The 21117-nt window shown below is 43.5% G+C and overlaps 1 protein-coding gene across 1 annotated transcript in view; it reads left to right on the forward strand.

Annotated features, from left to right (window-relative positions):
• LOC120064071 (zinc finger MYM-type protein 2-like) overlaps nt 1-12336 on the forward strand; it is a 36539-nt gene extending 24203 nt beyond the window's left edge. Inside the window, exons 20-24 of the mRNA XM_039014402.1 lie at nt 9589-9703; nt 10050-10295; nt 10421-10559; nt 10730-10922; nt 11058-12336. Coding sequence (XP_038870330.1) covers nt 9589-9703; nt 10050-10295; nt 10421-10559; nt 10730-10922; nt 11058-11117 — 753 coding nt within the window. The 3' untranslated portion in view covers nt 11118-12336. The remainder of the gene's footprint in view (nt 1-9588; nt 9704-10049; nt 10296-10420; nt 10560-10729; nt 10923-11057) is intronic.
• The last annotated feature ends 8781 nt before the right edge of the window (nt 12337-21117 follow it).

Genomic DNA, 21117 nt, shown 5'->3' on the forward strand with positions numbered 1-21117 from the left:
GTCTCTCCAGGGATGTTAGATCAGGTTCAGGTCCGGGCCCTGGCCGGGCCACTCAAGGACATTGAGACTTGTCCCGAAGCCACTCCTGCGTTGTCTTGACTGTGTACTTAGGGTCGTTGTCCTGTTGGAAGGTCTTCGCCCCAGTCTGAGGTCCTGAGCACTCTGAGGCAGGTTTTCATCAAGGATTTCTCTGTACTTTTCTCTGTTCATCTTTCTCTTGATCCTGACTAGTCTCCCTGTCCCTGCCGCTGAAAAACATCCCCATAGCATGATGCTGCCACCACCATGCTTCACCGTAGGGATGGTGCCAGGTTTTTTCCAGACGTGACGCTTGGCATTCAGACCAAAAAGTTTAATCTTGGTTTCATTAAACCAGCGACTCTTGCAATTCCTACCAGTATAATGTCAGTTTATAGTTTCCTCTGTTTGCTACGTGAGTCATCTCTCCCCCTCCTGCTGCTGCATGCCGCTAACCACACCAAGCCCTACCCCGTCACTCAAGGAGAGAGCAGTTGCTCGGCCACGGAGTCACAAGCACTTTCTTGTCGTTCACTCTGCATGGTCAGATGGATGCAACAATGTCGGTGACATGCTGCTTTCCACAAGCGTTCTATACACTGTTAGTAGTTTGTAGACAGTAAGATGCACAAAATATCTGCTAGTTTGTCTTTTCTTAGCAAGTTGTTGCTAAAATAATTTGTGTCCTGTGTGGCTGTTGGTAGAGCAAGACCCTTGCAACACCAGGGTTGTGGGTTCGATTCCCACGGGCGACCAGTATGAAAATGTATGCCCTCACTACTGTAAGTTGCTCTGGATAAGAGCGTTTGCTTAATTTACTCAAATGTGTTAACCGCTAATGTTAATCGGCAGTTAGCTGGCTGGCTAGCTTGCTAAATGTACTAAGAGTCAGAGCAAACGCAGCTAGCGAGCTGGTACCAGTGCCGGTGTAGGCCTGGATGAGCATGTTTGTGCAACGGTATCTTCTCAGACAGGAATAGGCGCAGCATGTAGATGTTGGCTGGCTACATGAAGGCTGCAGTCCAAACACAGTATTTTTACCCCCTCAGCCCTTGTGCTAGCCACTTTCCCTCGAAACCAGAATACAGTTTGATTGCCATCTTAAGGGGAGGTCCAATTCACTAATGTTGTCCCCTTGGCCCTCGATTTAGCTCAAGGGAGAGATTGAACGTCGGTCACTTGCGGGGTTGATATGACCCACAATTCAATGCAAAATGTAGTCACATGTCAAACTCTGGTGGCCGCAAACTGTCACATTTAATCAAAAAGGCTGCATTTTCGCTGTCAGAAAAAAAGTAGCTTGCTTTTGCATGCATACAGTTTGTTTGCATACCCTTAGGTGGAGTCATTTTCAACCACTCCACAAATTTCTTGTTGACAAACTATAGTTTTGGCAAGTCGGTTAGGTCATCTACTTTGCATAACAAGTCATTTTTCCAAAAATTGTTTACAGCCAGATTATTTCACTTACAATTCATTTCTGACCCACTGGAATTGTGGTATAGTTTACATACACTGTGTTGACTGTGCCTTTAAGAATCATGGAAAATTCCTGAAAATGATGTCATGCCTTTAGAAGCTTCTGATAGGCTAATTGACATAATTTGAGTCAATTGGAGGTGTACCTGTGGATGTATTTCAAGGCCTACCTTCAAACTCTGTTCCTCTTTGCTTGACATCATGGAAAAATCTAAAGAAATCAGCCAAGACCTCAGGAAAAAATATTGTAGACCTCAACAAGTCTGGTTCATCCTTGGGAGCAATTTCCAAAAGCCTGAAGGTACCATGTTCATCTGTACAAACAATAGTACGCAAGTATAAACACCATGGGACCACGCAGCCGTTATACCGCTCAGGAAGGAGACATGTTCTGTCTCCTAGAGTTGAACGTACTTTGGTGCAAAAAGTGCAAATCAATCCCAGAACAACAGCAAAGGACCTTGTGAAGATGCTGGAGGAAACGGGTACAAAAGTATCTATATCCACAGTAAAACGTGTCCTATATCGACATAACCTGAAAGACCGCTCAGCAAGGTAGAAGCCACTGCTGCAAAACCTCCATAAAAATGCCAGACTATGGTTTGCAACTGCACATGGGGACAAAGATCGTACCTTTTGGAGAAATATCCTCTGGTCTAATGAAACAAAAATAGAACTGTTTGGCCATCATTATGTTTGGAGGAAAAGGGGGGAGGCTTGCAAGCCGAAGAACACCATCCCAACCGTGAAGCACGGGGGTGGCAGCATCATGTTGTGGGGGTGCGTTACTGCAGGAGGGACTGGTGCACTTCACAAAATACATGGCATCATGAGGGGATAAAAATTATGTGGATATATTGAAGCAACAGCTCAAGACATTAGTCAGGAAGTTAAAGCTTGGTCGCAAATGGGTCTTCCAAATGGACAATGACCCCAAGCATACTTCCAAAGTTGTTGCAAAATGGCTTAAGGACCACCAAGTCAAGATATTGGAGTGGCCATCACAAAGCCTTGACCTCAATCCCATAGAAGATTTGTGGGCAGAACTGAAAAAGCGTGTGCGAGCAAAGAGGCCTACAAATCTGACTCAGTTACACCAGCTCTGTCAGAAGGAATGGGCCAAAATTCACCCAATTTATTGTGGGAAGCTTGTGGAAGGCTACCTGAAACGTTTGACCCAAGTTAAACAATTTAAAGGCAATGCTACCAAATACTAATTGAGTGTATGTAAACTTCTGACCCACTGGGAATATGATATAAATCATTGAAATAAAATCATTCTCTCTACTATTATTCTGACATTTCACATTCTTAAAATAAAGTGGTGATCCAAATTGACCTAAGAAATTAAATTTTTACTAGGATTAAATGTCATGAATTGTGAAACTGAGTTTAAATCTATTTGGCTAAGGTGTATGTAAACTTCCGACTTCAACTGTGTGTGTGTGTATCTATCTCAGCAAAAAAAGAAACGTCCCTTTTTCCAGGACCCTGTCTTTCAAAGATAATTAGTAAAAATCCAAATAAACGGTTTCCCACAGATCGTCATTGTAAAGTGTTTAAACACGGTTTCCCATGCTTGTTCAATACATAATTAATCACCATGCACCTGTGGAATGGTCGTTAAGACATTAACAGCTTAGACGGTGGGCAATTAAAGTCAGTTATGAAAACTTAGGACACTAAAGAGGCCTTTCTACTGACTCTGAAAAACACAAAGAAAGATGCCCAGGGTCTCTGCTCATCTGTGTGAACGTGCCTTAGGCATGCTGCAAGGAGGCATGAGTACTGCAGATGTGGTCAGGGCAATAAATTGCAATGTCCGTACTTTGAGACACCTAAGACGGCGCTACAGGGAGACCGGACGGACAGCTGATCGTCCTCGCAGTGGCAGACCACGTGTAACACCTGCACAGGATCGGTACATCCGAACATCACACCTGGAGACATGTACAGGATGGCAACAACAACTGCCCGAGTTACACCAGGAACGCACAATCCCTCCATCAGTGCTCAGACTGTCCGCAATAGGCTGAGAGTGACTGGACTGAGGGCTTGTAGGCATGTTGTAAGGTAGGTCCTCACCAGACATCACTGGCAACAATGTCGCCTATGGGCACAAACCCGCCGTCGCTGGACCAGACAGGACTGTCAAAAAGTGCTCTTCACTGACGAGTCGCAATTTTGTTTCACCAGGGGTGATGGTCGGATTCGCGTTTATTGTCGAAGGAATGAGGGTTACACAGAGGCCTGTACTCTGGAGCGGGATCGAGGTGGAGGGTCCGTCATGGTCTGGGGCGGTGTCACACAGCATCATTGGACTGAGCTTGTTGTCGTTGCAGGCAATCTCAACGCTGTGCGTTACAGGGAAGACATCCTCCTCCCTCATGTGGTACCCTTCCTGCAGGCTCATCCTGACATGACCCTCCAGCATGACAATGCCACCAGCCATACTGCTCGTTCTGTGTGTGATTTCCTGCAAGACAGGAATGTCAGTGTTCTGCCATGGCCAGTGAAGAGCCCAGATCTCAATCCCAATTGAGCATGTCTGGAACCTGTTGGATCGGAGGGTGAGGGCTAGGGCCATTCCCCCCAGAAATGTCAGGGAACTGTCAGGTGCCTTGAAGGAAGAGGGGAGTAACATCACACAGCAAGAACTGGCAAATCTGGTGCAGTCCATGAGGAGGAGATGCACTGCAGTTCTTAATGCAGCTGGTGGCCACCAGATACTGACTTTTGATTTTGACCCCCCCCCCCCCTTTCTTCAGGGACACATTATTCCATTTCTGTTAGTCGCATGTCTATGGAACTTGTTCAGTTTGTCTCAGTTTAATATTTGTATGTTCATACAAATATTTACACAAGTTTGCTGAAAACATCCTCCCTCATGAGGACGTTTCTTTTTTTGCTGAGTTGATATTTATATACATACACAAAAATCAATATGTATGTATCAAATTGGCTTAGTCTCATAGTGAGTATCCTATAAAACATAGCTAGATTCATAAACATATTTTTTGGAATTCTGAAATGTATTGAAATAAAATACCAAACTATAATACTAGCTAGCCAGCTATGGGTAACTGTAGCTAGCTGCCTGACAGGAGTGCTAGCTAGATCCGTTAGCTTACTAGGTACATTAATAGCTTTAGGTTGGTTGTTTTTTTTAAAGCTCAACTTCAACATTTTCACCAAGGACGTTGCATCGCCAATCATCAGTCTCCGTCGCTTGGGCAAAGGACATTTTGAAGGTACACTCGGATGTGACGATGTAAAATGTCATTCAAGTTGCTGAAGGTTTAGGGCCGAGGGCTGTCTACTTTGAGTTTGAAATGCAGCCGAAGTAAGAAAACAACATGTAATGTAGCATCTAATTAGGGTCACTTAGAAACACTGACCAACATTTTGGTTCCCACCCAGTCAATAATTCCTCCTTGGTTTATTCATTCGTTGTGTTGGTTCCGTTTTTCTGTGCTCCGTTTTATTTACTTAAAAAAACTTCTTGTCAATAGGGGGGCGCTATTTTCACTTTGGAAAAAATCGTGCCCAATTTAAACGGCCTCGTACTCTATTCTAGATCATACAATATGCATATTATTATTACTATTGGATAGAAAACACTCAAGTTTCTAAAACTGTTTGAATTATATCTGTGAGGCAGCTAACTTCCAGACAGGAAGTGAAAATTCTGAAAATGGGGCTCTGTTTCAGGGCCTGCCTATTCAACTGGCTTATATTTATCGATATACATGCACTTCATACGCCTTCCACTAGAGGTCAACAGGCAGTGGAAGGTGGAATGGGGTGTCTAGCTTGATCTGAGGTCGAACAAGAGCTTTTGGAGTGGCAGGTCAGGAATTTCCTTTCTCTACCTAGGCGTGCGAAGCACCTCGATATTGTCTTCTGATAAGCGTTCGGTTTACACGGCGAATATCTCCGGCTCTGATTTTATTTGATACATGTGATAATAACATCGTAAAGTATGTTTTTTCAACTGAGTTTTATCAGATTATTCAACGTTTATTGGGACTTTTGGAGTTTTCTGTTCTTTGCGTAGAGAGAAGATGGGAACGTTATCAAGCTTGGCTAGCATTGTGGCGCGAATTCAACAGAAGAAAAGGACATTCTAAAACCAAACAACGATTTATTCTGGACCAAGTACTCCTTGTACAAGATTCTGATGGAAGCTCAGCAAAAGTAAGAACAATTTATGATGTTATTTCGTATTTCTGTGGAAAATGTTGATTCCTATTCTCTGCCGTTTTGGCGAGCGCTGTCTCGCAATAACGCAAGCTGTTTGTTATGGTAAAGTTATTTTTTTAAATCTAACACGGCGGTTGCATTAAGAACCAGTGTATCTTTCATTTGCCATACAACAAGTATTTTTATGTAAAGTTTATGATGAGTTCTTTGGTCAGATTAGGTGAGTGTCCAAAATATCTCTGGAGATTCTGGTGAATCGATGCTACGTATTCACAATGTATAATCAGGATTTGTAGCTCTAAATATGCACATTTTCGAACATAAGTGTATTGTATAACCTGACGTTATAAGACTGTCATCTGATGAATTTGTTCAAGGTTAGTGATTAATTTTATCTCTATTTTGTCGGTTTTGTGCAAGCTATTTTTGCGGGGAGTAAATTGCGTTGTGTGTTTGGCTACTGTAGTGAGCTAATAGAAATATATATTGTGTTTTCGCTGTAAAACACTTAAAAAATCGGAAATATTGGCTGGATTCACAAGATGTTTATCTTTCATTTGCTGTACACCATGTATTTTTCATAAATGTTTTATGATGAGTATTTAGGTATTTCACGTTGCTCTCTGTAATTATTCTGGCTGCTTCGGTGCTATTTGTGATGGTAGCTGCAATGTAAAACTATGATTTATACCTCAAATATGCACATTTTTCAAACAAAACAAATGTATTGTATAACATGTTATAAGACTGTCATCTGATGAAGTTGTTTCTTGGTTAGTGACTAATTATATCTCTATTTGGTCGGTTTTGTGATAGCTACCTATGCGGTAGAAACATGGTGAAAATATGCGGTTGAGTCTTTGGCTATTGTGGTTAGCTAATAGAAATACATATTGTGTTTTCGCTGTAAAACATTTTAAAAATTGGAAATGATGGCTGGATTCACAAGATGTTTATCTTTCATTTGCTGTATTGGACTTGTGATTTCATGAAAATTATATGATGTCCCGCTAGGCTATGCTAGTCAGCTTTTTTGATGAGGAGGATCCCGGATCCGGGATGGGTATCACTGAAAGGTTAACAAATAAGGAACACTCAAAATGTGCACTTATAAATCATAACAATTTTAATCAAAATACAGCTGTAGACAGAAGTCAAACATCACATTATACAAGTAGTCCAAGTTGCTTTGATCATGCTTGTAGTCAACCCCCTGTGATGTCACTGCATACGTCATTACCTGCTACTCCTCAGACCAAGTCCATGCATACACAGCTATACAAACTTGAAAGAGATACAATAGTTCCAATGTTTTCTAAGGCCTCAGCAATAAATGTCCAATCCCCCAAGTTGATTTTATAGAGGTATGTCTGACTAGCCTCTTATCTATTCTACTCCCTTGCAGGGCTCTTTATTTATTTGAAATGCTTTCTCACAGACCCCATTTCATTATAAGAGGCAGAGACTTAGAAAAGACTGTGGAACAATTCTAAAACCTTACAATGAATATATATATATATATATACACTGCTCAAAAAAATAAAGGGAACACTTAAACAACACAATGTAACTCCAAGTCAATCACACTTCTGTGAAATCAAACTGTCCACTTAGGAAGCAACACTGATTGACAATAAATTTCACATGTTGTTGTGCAAATGGAATAGACAAAAGGTGGAAATTATAGGCAATTAGCAAGACACCCCCAATAAAGGAATGGTTCTGCAGGTGGTGACCACAGACCACTTCTCAGTTCCTATGCTTCCTAGCTGATGTTTTGGTCACTTTTGAATGCTGGCGGTGCTTTCACTCTAGTGGTAGCATGAGACGGAGTCTACAACCCACACAAGTGGCTCAGGTAGTGCAGTTCATCCAGGATGGCACATCAATGCGAGCTGTGGCAAAAAGGTTTGCTGTGTCTGTCAGCATAGTGTCCAGAGCATGGAGGCGCTACCAGGAGACAGGCCAGTACATCAGGAGACGTGGAGGAGGCCGTAGGAGGGCAACAACCCAGCAGCAGGACCGCTACCTCCGCCTTTGTGCAAGGAGGTGCACTGCCAGAGCCCTGCAAAATGACCTCCAGCAGGCCACAAATGTGCATGTGTCAGCATATGGTCTCACAAGGGGTCTGAGGATCTCATCTCGGTACCTAATGGCAGTCAGGCTACCTCTGGCGAGCACATGGATGGCTGTGCGGCCCCACAAAGAAATGCCACCCCACACCATGACTGACCCACCGCCAAACCGGTCATGCTGGAGGATGTTGCAGGCAGCAGAACGTTCTCCACGGCGTCTCCAGACTCTGTCATGTCTGTCACATGTGCGTGTGAACCTGCTTTCATCTGTGAAGAGCACAGGGCACCAGTGGCGAATTTGCCAATCTTGGTGTTCTCTGGCAAATGCCAAACGTCCTGCACGGTGTTGGGCTGTAAGCACAACCCCCACCTGTGGACGTCGGGCCCTCATACCACCCTCATGGAGTCTGTTTCTGACCGTTTGAGCAGACACATGCACATTTGTGGCCTGCTGGAGGTCATTTTGCAGGGCGCTGGCAGTGCACCTCCTTGCACAAAGGCGGAGGTAGCGGTCCTGTTGCTGGGTTGTTGCCCTCCTACGGCCTCCTCCACGTCTCCTGATGTACTGGCCTGTCTCCTGGTAGCGCCTCCATGCTCTGGACACTACGCTGACAGACACAGCAAACCTTTTTGCCACAGCTCGCATTGACGTGCCATCCTGGATGAGCTGCACTACCTGAGCCACTTGTGTGGGTTGTAGACTCCGTCTCATGCTACCACTAGAGTGAGAGCACCGCCAGCATTCAAAAGTGACCAAAACATCAGCTAGGAAGCATAGGAACTGAGAAGTGGTCTGTGGTCACCACCTGCAGAACCATTCCTTTATTGGGGGTGTCTTGCTAATTGCCTATAATTTCCACCTTTTGTCTATTCCATTTGCACAACAGCATGTGAAATTTATTGGCAATCAGTGTTGCTTCCTAAGTGGACAGTTTGATTTCACAGAAGTGTGATTGACTTGGAGTTACATTGTGTTGTTTAAGTGTTCCCTTTATTTTTTTGAGCAGTGTATATATAGTTCATCTGTAGTCTAGTACCCTATAAATGTAGAGGAGGAGGGATCCCATAGCCCCTCCCCTTCTATTAATACAACATAAGAATAATGAATTATTATAATACTTCAAACATTTGTTGCATCCCCTATCATGACCCCAATTTGACCCCATCAGTTGTCATGTCAAACAATGTATTCAAGGTGCTGCCCACTATATTCCAACTATAAAATGTCCTTAATTCCAACTGTTCACCTAGGCCTATATTCTTTGCCCATATCATGCTGCATGGCACAGTGTGGAAATTATGAAAGTGCTGGTTTTTTTTTGTTGTTGGATTGAACAGTAAGTATAAATGGAGAAAGCCCCTTTTTTTATTATAATTTTTTAAAATCACGTATTTATGTGTTGTCACCTTAGGGTCATGAACTACTCATAAAGCATATTTAGAACTTTTATCATTCAAATACATAAAATACAGTCATATTGTGATATGAATTTTTGTCAATATCATCCAGCCCTAGAAGATGGTATTGTGAAATGGACTCTCTCAGGAGCAGGAACAGACCTCTATTTCTCACCGCTCTCCTTTCATCTTTCCTCCTCTATTGCCCCTCCCATCATTTAAAAAAAAAAAGTATTGTCCAATGATTATAACGTTTGCTGTTCACATCCTGAAACAAGGTGTTGACTATTTAAAATATGAGGACACCATCTATATTCTTCACAATCTCATAACCAGGCCTAGGTTTGGATTCCCACAAGATTTACCTTTATTCCAGTTATTCTCTACTGGTGACTTATTACTTGTTTGTCTGTAGCATCTGCAGGCCAAAGGCAGGAAAGATGACCTGTTCAGTGACCTGTGCTATGAGCGGTTTGGAGAGGAGCTCAACAAGGTCCTCAAAGACTGGCAGCCCAGCGTGATGCCTGATGGTAAACAAATAGCTCACACTTTACCACGGCTTAATTTACTTGTCTATCAACTGAATGATCTTCAGCACACACTGATTATGGTAATAGGTTTAGACCTGGAAGTGTATGTTTTGAACTACAACTCCTCAATAGAAGACCTTCCTGCAGTGTCCAATGATTAGAAAAAATTTTGCTTTTCACATTCTGAAACAGTGATTGCACAATATTTATGATATGAGGACACTAGACACGATACATTTTAAAACCACATTCAATTGTAGCAGGGTTCATACCTTGTACCTGTGTTTGTGTTAAGTTCAGAGGTATTGTGATCTGTGTTAACAGCTGTCTGTCTGTCTGCCCCCAGGCTCTCGGTGGGGCCGTGTGGAGGAGCAGTGCCTGTGGAGCTGTAAGCTGCTGGGGGAGCAGAGTCCTGCAGCATTGCTGCGCTCCCTGGTCTATCTCAACACAAAGTACTTTGGCCTGCTCACCGTGGAGCAGCACCTGCGCCTCTCCTTCAGAAATGTCTATGGCCCCGACCACACAGACCCAACCACACAGGAAACCACTGTCTGCATCTGCATCCCCTCCTTCTCCCCACAGGACCACCACTGTGAGTCTGACCACTAAAACACACACACACACACTCTTGTGGGCAAGTCCATCTTTGTATCAGCATTTACTATTTGTGCCAGGCTGCCTGTCATGTTAATATTCTCTCTTTGTCTCTGTGAGCAGTACCAACAGGGTCCAGGAAGAGGAAACGTAAAGAGGACAGTCACGCGGCCTACGAGCCAGACGACGGCTCGGGATGCTCCACACACTGTCCAGTCAAAAAGCACGAGGGCAGATTCTACGAACTCTACCGTTCCAAGTGGTGAGTTACTCTGCTCTTCTATAACCTTGTCTTCCTCAAGTGGTTAATTGCAACTTCCCTTAATACATTGCACTCATTTATTAGTGATTTTGTCAGGGACCACTGCACAACAAATATATTGGACCAAATGTAGCTACATAACTATAATTTGTGGTCATTCCTCTCTCCAGCCCGGGGTCGTTGAGTCAGCGTATGGATGTGTTCTATATGCAGCCAGAGTCATCGGGCAGCAGCAGTGACGGTGACAGCTCGCTGTGGTTCTCCTCTACTCCTTTGGACCGCAGTGTCCTGGAGAGCATCCTCACCCCTCTCCTTCTGGTAAAAGACATCTACAGAGAGCGCCATCTAGAAGAAGAAGAGGAGGTAGGCGGAGATTAGTCCACTCTTCCGCCATCACAGAGAAGAGTCCGCTTATGCTCCATGTTCCATCCGCAACAACATTACAACTGGGTTGCTGCGTTCTCTGTTAGTAATTCCACCATTTCACACCGATCTCAGGCCAGCTGTGAGCATACAGTGGATGTCCGGTTGGAAGGGACTACACATGCCCAGAGCTGATCGGAGGACGGTGTTTCCCTGAAGGGCCAAGGAAGGGGACTCTGACTGCGAGTAGCTAGGGTGATATTGGAGTGTGTCGTGTGAAAAGCAATTCCCCAAGAACTGTTGCACTTCCTTCCTTCCATAGGGGAACTCCGTTCACGTGATGTAGCATTACTTACTAAGCCCAGATTGGGCTGCTATGCTGTGTAAATATTTCTGAAAGTTAAAAGTAGTAGATGGGAAGAGACAGAGACATCCACAAGAAATGCCAACCGAGTTCTCCGCTTTGACCCCCAGAAGCCTTTTAAAGATGAGACATTTATTTATTGCGGTTGATTGATTGCTTCTATTGTACGTTTGTTATTTTTACGCCGGGATGGGATGTGTGTTCGATTGTGCCCCGTGTGCCATTTTCCTCTCCTCCATTAAGAGCATGAATTAGTTGATCAATTAAATCTGCTGCAGCCTGGAGCTCTCCCGTGTTCCTGTCTTTCCCTTCTCTTTGTCCTGAGGGGGGCTGTAGGGGTACTGTCTGGGGCTTCAGAGTAGTTGCAGGTACAAGTATGAAGGAGATGGTATCCTGCCGAAATACTATTTTGTCAGTTTGAATTCCATTGTGTTTTGTTGTCTCATTTAAGCTATTTGATGTTTATTATTTAGTTGAAAACGTAGCACTTGATAATGGGTGATGTATTACTCCCAGCTAATGAGTGATAATCTGTTAAAACGGCAACAACTAAAACTGTTTGTTGCAACTAGGGTGGTCAGATCTCTTTCAGGATTAGCACATTATAGACCTGCCTGGTTACGTTTCCCAAATTCACTCCATCTCCAGGCATCCAAGTTACAATAGAAAGCTCTGACTTTATCTTTTTTTTCTTTTTTTGTTGTTTTCTTTTATTTTCTATCAATAAATTACACAAGCGAATACCTCGTTTTTACGTTGACTTCTGAATAGGTTTGTGTTTGTTTTAGTTTTCTTTGAATGGCACCTGCCTTGCCTATTGACTTCCATGTAATGTCTGGAGACCACGCTTCGAAGCTGAAAGGTGTTTGGATAGAGCCTGTCAAGGAAAGGAAAAGAGTCCCGGTTGGTTCTGTGAATGACCGGCTGGCTCTGAAGCCTAATGTGAATGTGCCTATCTGTGTGTACTGAAAGTGTGTGTGTGTAACTTCACGAGAGGTTGATGCCGTTTGTGGGCTGACATGACAAAATAAATCATTTCATTTCTTAATATTTATCCTCTTACATTGCTTACATTTCTCTTACATGGCGTACAAAGTTCTCTATGGGAGATGGTGTTCACATTTGTGCTGTTTTTTTCTCACCTTTATTTAACCAGGTAGGCCAGTTGAGAACAAGTTCTCATTTACAACTGCGTCCTGGCCAAGATAAAGCGAAGCAGTGCGACACAAACAACACAGTTACACATGGAATAAACAAGAGTACAGTCAATAACATAATATAAAAATAAGGAAGTCTATATACAGTGTTCAAATGGCGTGATGAGGTAAGGCAATAAATAGGCCATAGTAGCAAGTAATTACAATTTAGAAAAGTTAACACGAGTGATAGATGTGCAAGTAGAAATACTGGTGTGCAAAAGAGCAGAAAAGTAAATTAAAACAATATGGGGATGAGGTAGGTAGATTGGATGGGCTATGTATAGCTGCAGAGATCGGTTAGCTGCTCGGATAGCTGATGTTTAATGTTAGTGAGGGAACTAGAAGTCTCCAGCTTCAGCGATTTTTGCAATTTGTGCCAGTCATTGGCAGCAGAGAACTGGAAGGAAGGTGGCCAAAGGAGGTGTTGACTTTGAGGATGACCAGTGAGATATACCTGCTGGAGCGAGTCCTACAGGTGGGTGGTGGTATCATGACCAGTGAGCTGAGATAAGGCAGAGCGTTACCTAGCAAAGACTTATAGAAGACCTGGAGCCAGTGGGTCTGGCAACAAATATGTAGCGAGGGCCAGCCGATTAGAGGATACAGGTCGCAGTGGTGGGTGGTATATGGGGCTTTGGTGACAAAATGGATGGCACTGTGATAGACTGCATCCAATTTGCTGAGTAGAGTGTTGGAGGCTATTTTGTAAATGACATCGCCGAAGTCGAGGATCGGTAGCATAGTCAGTTTTACCAGGGTATGTTTGGCGGCGTGAGTGAAAGAGGCTTTGTTGCGGAATAGAAAGCCGATTCTAGATTTAATTTTGGATTGGAGATGTTTAATATGAGTCTGGAAGGAGAGTTTACAGTCTAGCCAGACACCTAGGTATTTGTAGTTGTCCACATATTCTAAGTCAGAACCGTCCAGAGTAGTGATGCTAGTCGTGCGGGCAGCGATCGGTTGAAGAGCATGCATTTAGTTTTACTAGCATTTAAGAGCAGTTTGAGGCCACGGAAGGAGTGTTGTATGGCATTGAAGCTCGTTTGGAGGGTTAACAGTGTCCAAAGAAGGGCCAGATGTATATAGCATGGTGTCATCTGCGTAGAGGTGGATCAGGGAATCACCCGCAGCAAGAGCAACATCGTTGGTATATACAGAGAAAAGAGTCGGCCCGAGAATTGAACCCTGTGGTACACCGAGACTGCCAGAGGTCCGGACAACAGGCCCTCCGATTTGACACACTGAACTCTGTCTGGGAAGTAGTTGGTGAACCAGGTGAGGCAGTCATTTGAGAAACCAAGGCTGTTGAGTCTGCCGATAAGAATACGGTGATTGACAGAGTCGAAAGCCTTGGCAAGGTCGATGAAGACGGCTGCACAGTACAATCTTTTATCGATGGCGGTTATGATATCGTTTAGTACCTTGAGCGTGGCTGAGGTGCACCCGTGACTAGCTCGGAAACCGGAGTGCACAGCGGAGAAGGTACAGTGGGATTTGAAATGGTCGGTGATCTGTTTATTAACTTGGCTTTTGAAGACTTTAGAAAGGCAGGGCAGGATGGATATAGGTCTATAACCGTTTGGGTCTAGAGTGTCACCCCCTTTGAAGAGGGGGCTTTCCAATCTTTAGGGATCTCGGACGATACAAAAGAGAGGTTGAACAGACTGGTAATAGGGGTTGCAACAATGGCGGCAGATAAGTTTTAGAAAGAGAGGGTCCAGATTTTCTAGCCCAGCTGATTTGTACGGGTCCAGATTTTGCAGTTCTTTCAGAACATCTGCTATCTATATTTGGGTGAAGGAGAAGCTGGGGAGGCTTGGGCAAGTAGCTGCGGGGGGTGCAGAGCTGTTGGTCGGGGTTGGGGTAGCCAGGAGGAAACATGGCCAGCCGTAGAGAGATGCATATTGAAATTCTCGATTATCGTGGATTTATCGGTGGTGACAGTGTTACCTAGCCTCTGCAGTGGGCAGCTTGGAGGAGGTGCTCTTGTTCTCCATGGACTTTAGTGTCCCAAAACTTTTTGGAGCTAGAGGATGCAAATTTCTGTTATAAAAGCTAGCCTTTGCTTTCCTGACTGACTGCGTGTATTGGTTCCTGACTTCCCTGAACAGTTGCATATCATGGGGACTATTCGATTCTATTGCAGTTCGCCACAGGATGTTTTTGTGCTGGTCGAGGGCAGTCAGGTCTGGAGTGAACCAAGGGCTATATCTGTTCTTAATTCTACATTTTTTGAAAGGGGCATGGTGAGGAAATTACTTTTAAAGAACGACCAGGCATCCTCGACTGACGGGATGAGGATGTGTCGATGTGATTGCGGCCTCACTGGTTCCGTCAGTGGCGTAACACTAGGGCCCTCGCATGTAGTCGTGGTAACTTGTTTCCTGCGTTACAGCCCACTGAAGGCCCTTATTTATTAGGTGGCAGACAGAGGGGGCATAAAGGGGTGACGCATGTCAACAACTCGCCCAGAAAAAGAGGCTGGGGGATCACATGACAGGAACTGATGTAAGCCCACTGGGCACAGACGTCAATTCAATGTCTATTTCACGTTGGCTCAACGTAATGTCATTGAAATGATGTGGAAACATTGTTGATTTATCCAGTGTGTGCCCAGTGGAGAGTAGTGAATAGTATCAAGTTTAGTAAGGAAAGTTTGGCATTCCATTCCTATTTTCTATCAGTGAATTGATATGGTCAATTCCACGGTAAAACGGAGCGATGGTGAGACTTTCCCTTTAAAATGTAAGCCAAACAAAAAGCAATGATTGCAAAGTTAAACAAACCATACAACTGTGCAGAAGGTTGACTTAACATTTTCCACAAATAATTTTTTACATTATCACATTTACTTGAACTGTGTAGATGTAAAGTTTGGTAATGGAATGACTGCACCGACAGCACAAACCCTTTTTTTGTTACCAAACTTTGCACTGTTCTTCAAGTAAATGTTTTTGTAAAATTGTCAATGGACATTGTTAAACCTAGTCCTTGTGCAGAGAGTTGTATGGTTTGTTTACATTTGCAGTCATTGGTTTTTGTTTGGCATACATTGTAATGAAAAAAATCTTAGTCTCAGCATCACTCTTACTGTGGAATTGCCCATATGTTAATGTCTTGCCATACAATATCATAATGATGGCGCCATTCTGATAATCATCCACTGTTAAATGTAAAGTGATTGGGGTCAACTCAGGAAGTGAATTGAAATTAAATTAATGAACTCAAAATTGTCCATTCTTTTCCATGGCATGTAATTCATATTCCTGTTTAGTGTTCATATTATTGTGAAAAACATTCTGAACAAGGGTATTGAATATGTTCCCAATAGGGGGCGCTATATCCCATGAGCATGCACGTGCTCCATTGACCAGTGCATAGATGGGCAGGTGGTGCCTAAACTCTTAAAGTCACAGCACAAGGTCATGTTAAAATAATATCCATCATTCCCCACATGAATGCTGCTATGCTGAGCTCCACGACAGGGGCGTGTGAAAGGGGCTGCAGTGTTTCCCCTGTGTGTGTGACTGACGTAAGGCCTTAATGGCCATCCCACCAGAATTTCAGAGGACATAGACCCCTGTAACCTTCCCCACTAGCAGTGCTAAATCTAGAAATCTTAACCTTTAAATGGTCTAGCATAAACTTCAGGTGTTTAAACAGGCCATTTCATCATGAGCATTATGACAAAGGTATGACAACCCCTTTTTTTGAAGAGGCAGCTTTTTTCTTTTCTATCGGTTAGAGTTGGCCAGACTCCAATAACTTGTCCCATTGATCTAAAGCTAAAACGGCCCTGTGCGCACACAGCCAGACCTGAGAGAGAGCGGGCCGGGTGTAAAAACATTTTTCAACCTCTTGTTTTTTTTTGTTTGGGCTCAATCCCCAGTTCTTTCAGGGGGCATAAAGGAAGCGCTGCGCTCAGCAGGGTCATGTGGGTGAACCCTGCAGCCCAGGCGAGGGGCAGATTATAGGTGGTGATTAGGGCCTCTAATGTGTGATGAATCCTTTTCGAATCACATGATATGAACTAATGTCGCCATTTAATTATAAAACAACAGAGGGGGGGGGGGGGTGAAGAGCGCACAGCTGCACTGGACCGTATAGGGGGGATGGAATGGATGACAACTGCATTTCTAATGTTTTGTGCTCCAACACATGCCTCATACCCCAGTGAAGAAATATTTAAAAAACCCAGGGGGACTGATGGAAAGATACATGTATTTAAGTTAAACACCTGACAACTTTTTTTTGCTTTTGCCTCATTGTCAATCCTCAACAATACTGTATCTGACAGTAGCTGTTTTCTCCGCTTTATTTGCTCCCTGTGTAAGTTATGGATGGTTTAGTTTGTCCTTCCCATTGGCCAAAAGAGTGGGTGGACAGGATAGTGTCCACCTCCATAAATAACACAGCCCTGTAACCTTGGGAGCTGGTTTTAAAGGCTGACTCTCAATAGAGGGTTGTCGGGGTGGATTAAGTTACATTTAGGATGACCTATCCTTATTTGGGGGACTCAGGGAAGCAGTGGGTGTAGCCCTCCAATAAACACACACACATCTCTCTCACTCAAACAGGGAGTTTTCATACTCAGACTGAGAGATGGCACTATGATACCCTAGCACTGATCTCTGTTGAGATCAGCCCCTCTCCTCATCCCTATGTCCTTCTCATCCCCATGTTCCCACATCTCTGTCACTGGGATCTTGGATGTGTTGTCTTCTTTACCTCACTTTCTCATGACAAGCCCCTCTTTCTCATGGACAGTCAAAACACAGGGTCCCTATTGGATGCACTGTTTGGCCACACTGTAGAAAAGTTACAGGACATGAAGTACTCATGACAAGCCCCTCTTTCTCATGGACAGTCAAAACACAGGGTCCCTATTGGATGCACTGTTTGGCCACACTGTAGAAAAGTTACAGGACATGAAGTACTCAATACCAGGATTAGGGTATATGGCATTTTCAAATCAGTCTATTTAGGCAATAAGGCCCGAGGAGGTATGGTATATGGCCAATATACCATGACTAAGGGATGTTCTTATGCGCAATGCGGAGTTCCAGAGGTGCCTTATTGTTATTATAAACTGGTTACCAACTTAATTAGAGCTTTAAAAATAGATGTTTTGTCATACCGTGGTATAAGGTCTGATATACCACTTCTGTCAGCCAATCAGCATTCCTGGCTCGAACCACCCAGTTTATAATCATGATTATACAACAGGTGGGTATAATCTGGAATGCTGATTGGTTAAAAGCGCATTCCAGCCGGTGTCTTTTCCACAAGTTACCACCGGCTAAATCTATGACGTTAAAATGCCTATTTACTCTGTTCCATCTGACTGCGCAATCCACTATCTCATCAGCCCAGGCAGGGAAGTTATAAACTTGATCTCCACTATAAAAAGCATCTAGACATTATCTCACATTTCTTTTAGACTAACATTTAGTTTTCAACAGCGGAGATTTGTATAAAACATACTGTCTGCCTCTCCGACATTTGCAACATTGTTTCAATATTCAAATTCGATCTAAAACTGTCCCTTAGTTATGAACGTGTAGGGTTCGGGAGTCGGGACTAGAGAGACAATGGCAGCGTATCTCAGGCAGTCGAAATCATGAATCAGCTGGCATCATTTTTATGGATATAACAAAGAAATGTCAATTGAAAAAAAGGTCAAACAAAACGAAGTGCAGCTAGTTTGCAGTCTTTCCAGCTTCAGTTTGAAGTTAGTGTTCGCTGTGTTGTTGGCTAGCTCCTCTGAACAACAGTGTCTTATTAACTAGAGAGCACATTTTCTATGCCAGGCGAAAAATCGTGCCTCGTTAGCTCATTGTTATGGATGTATCCAAATAAATGTCACTAGATAACAACAACAGTAGCTGCATTTGTTTATCTGCACCGTTTGACGTGACTGTAAGTTAGCTACTGGCTGGCAACGTTCTTATCCCCTGCTTGCTAGCTAGCCAACTACGGCTAACTTACAGTCACGTCAAACGGTGCAGATAAACAAATGCAGCTACTGTTGTTGTTATCTAGTGACATTTATTTGGATACATCCATAACAATGAGCTAACGAGGCACGATTTTTCGCCTGGCATAGAAAATGTGCTCTCTAGTTAATAAGACACTGTTGTTCAGAGGAGCTAGCCAACAACACAGCGAACACAATAACTTCAAACTGAAGCTGGAAAGACTGCAAACTAGCTGCACTTCGTTTTGTTTTACCTTTTTTTCAATTGACATTTCTTTGTTATATCCATAAAAATGATGCCAGCTGATTCATGATTTCGACTGCCTGAGATACGCTGCCATTGTCTCTCTAGTCCCGACTCCCGAACCCTACACGTTCATAACTAAGGGAAAGAACGTTGCCAGCCAGTATGGCAATGGAACATTTAGAACGAACGACTGGGCCGCGTCCATAGATACAGAACAAAAAGAGTGGATGACTGGGTCGCGTCTCTGGCAACCGAACCAATCGAACGAACGACCAGCCGGCTTTCGTTGCAACCCTAGATTTGTTTCGGGACAATATCTTGTGGAAGGATGAAATAGTATGAATAAGTTAATCAAAATAACGATTTTAATGAAAAAGTGATAATGCCCTCGAAGCCGGTGTTTGGAGGATATACTGGCACGGTTTGCCTGCCCTCGACGAACAACACCCGGCTTCTCGGGCATTATCACTTAAGTAGAAAATGGCACATTATTTTCTATGTGGATACGATTCATGAATCAAATGTAATTTAACTTGCTGAATTGACAGAATAAAACATGGAATGTATTTGGCCACACTGTTTCAATGTTCCAATGTCTTCACTATAGGTTTAATTAACATCATTGTTTAACCCCTCATTCTCTCTCACACGCACACATACCCACGCACACCCTGTCACTGAATTTTGAGGCCTTGTATTAGAAGATTATGTCTGTGGGAAGGCTATTCTAGGCCCCATAAAAACATCCAGGGCACTACTGAAATTAACAACTGGGTACTGACTGGCTAACTGAAGTATTCGGACTCTGGGGCTAGTGTGAATTTGTTAGCCGATTAAAGACTATAAATAACTGCTGTCTGTTTTGGGCCTGGCGGGCAGGGCTGGTGTCTCTGTGCCCTGGCAGCATGCAGAGCAGCTTTCACATGGCAGCTCCTTGCCAACCCACCAGCAATCTACCAACACTCCTCAGCCACAGGACCCTGTACCCCCGCACCTATCTGTTATCTCTCTATCTTGTCCCTCTGCCAGTCTGGCTGGCCCTGTCTGATCTATGCACCCAATACTAATCACTCTCCTCCTCCTTGTTCTGTTGTACCTACTCACATTTCTTTGTCCATTGTCATTCTCCCTACATTTCTCATCTTCTACCCACTGTTCTTCACAACTCTCAAACATGTCCACAAGTTCAGAACAGGTGTCCATTTAATTTGTAGATGTGTATGTTTTGTTTCCCTGGTTCCCATGAGTTCCAGGAACAGCCTGAAGGGCCATTCCTTCCTCATTCTCATGCGTCAGGTGCTCCTGATCCAGGCTCTACACTAGACTCCCCTAAGCCTGGTCATTTGTTGTTTTAGGCAGGTTACGAATCACTCATTGACTCGTGAGTGCCCAATGTAGATATCATCGACACCTTGATGTCTTAATTCATATTCATAAGCCAGCTGGCTAACTACATTGCCCTCAGTTTTCTTGGGTTGCAGTTTACTATAATAATGTTGATTGTCTCTATTTTTATCCTAGTTATTATATGCCACCTCTGTGCCAAACTCATATTAACTTTCCCAGAGGTTTAATGTTGGGGAGTTGGTCCACCGGTGCTGGTAAAAGGTGCTGGGTCTGTGTGATGATGTTTAATGGATTTGTGATAGATGTTTGTCTCCAACGTGTGAGACTGACACGCTGGTCTCAATTTAATTATATGTGTGGATGTGTGTTCGCAGGGTAGTCAGCACTGGGGAGTGGTGTCACTCTTTCCTCCTTTCCAGCGCAATATCCCATTCTCACATCCAACCTTGGAATGTGAAGAGAGGGAGCGATACATTTAAAGGTCAATGAGTGTGAGCTCTTCTTGTACAAGATGCATCCCAGCTTCCCCAAGATATTATCTACTCATGAAGGTACAGAATGTGTGTGTGTTGAAAATGTATACTCAAGTACAGTAGGTCCACATACTGGCTCAATTTTATTGATTGCCACATATACCGGAAATATGGTACAAAAAGTTTATTTAATAACAGTTTTGTAAACATTTGAGGTAAATTAACATTTACATCAACTTGTTTTTACAAAATGTCATACACAAGGCACTTCTCTTAAGACAGCATTGAAACAGGCTGTTGTTCTGAGCATACAGTAGATGGTTCCTACTCCCTGACTGGCCAGAGAAATCACACTCAGCATGACACACATCAAGAGTTTGAAGAAAGCTACTGTATATTAACCTATTGGATGAGGGGCTTGCGGGCAACTCAAAACGATACACAAGTTGCTGTGTGTAGAAGAAGAAAAGGGCCAGCTACCCAGCTAACATTGTCTCAACATTAGTGTGATGTTTTAATTCGAGCTAACCAGAGAGTTACAGGAATGTGTTGAGAACATAGTGAAAGCACTGAGTGAGCACACAGGAA

This window comes from Salvelinus namaycush, chromosome 19 (assembly GCF_016432855.1).
Source record: "Salvelinus namaycush isolate Seneca chromosome 19, SaNama_1.0, whole genome shotgun sequence".
In the NCBI taxonomy this organism is placed as follows: Eukaryota; Metazoa; Chordata; class Actinopteri; order Salmoniformes; family Salmonidae; genus Salvelinus; species Salvelinus namaycush.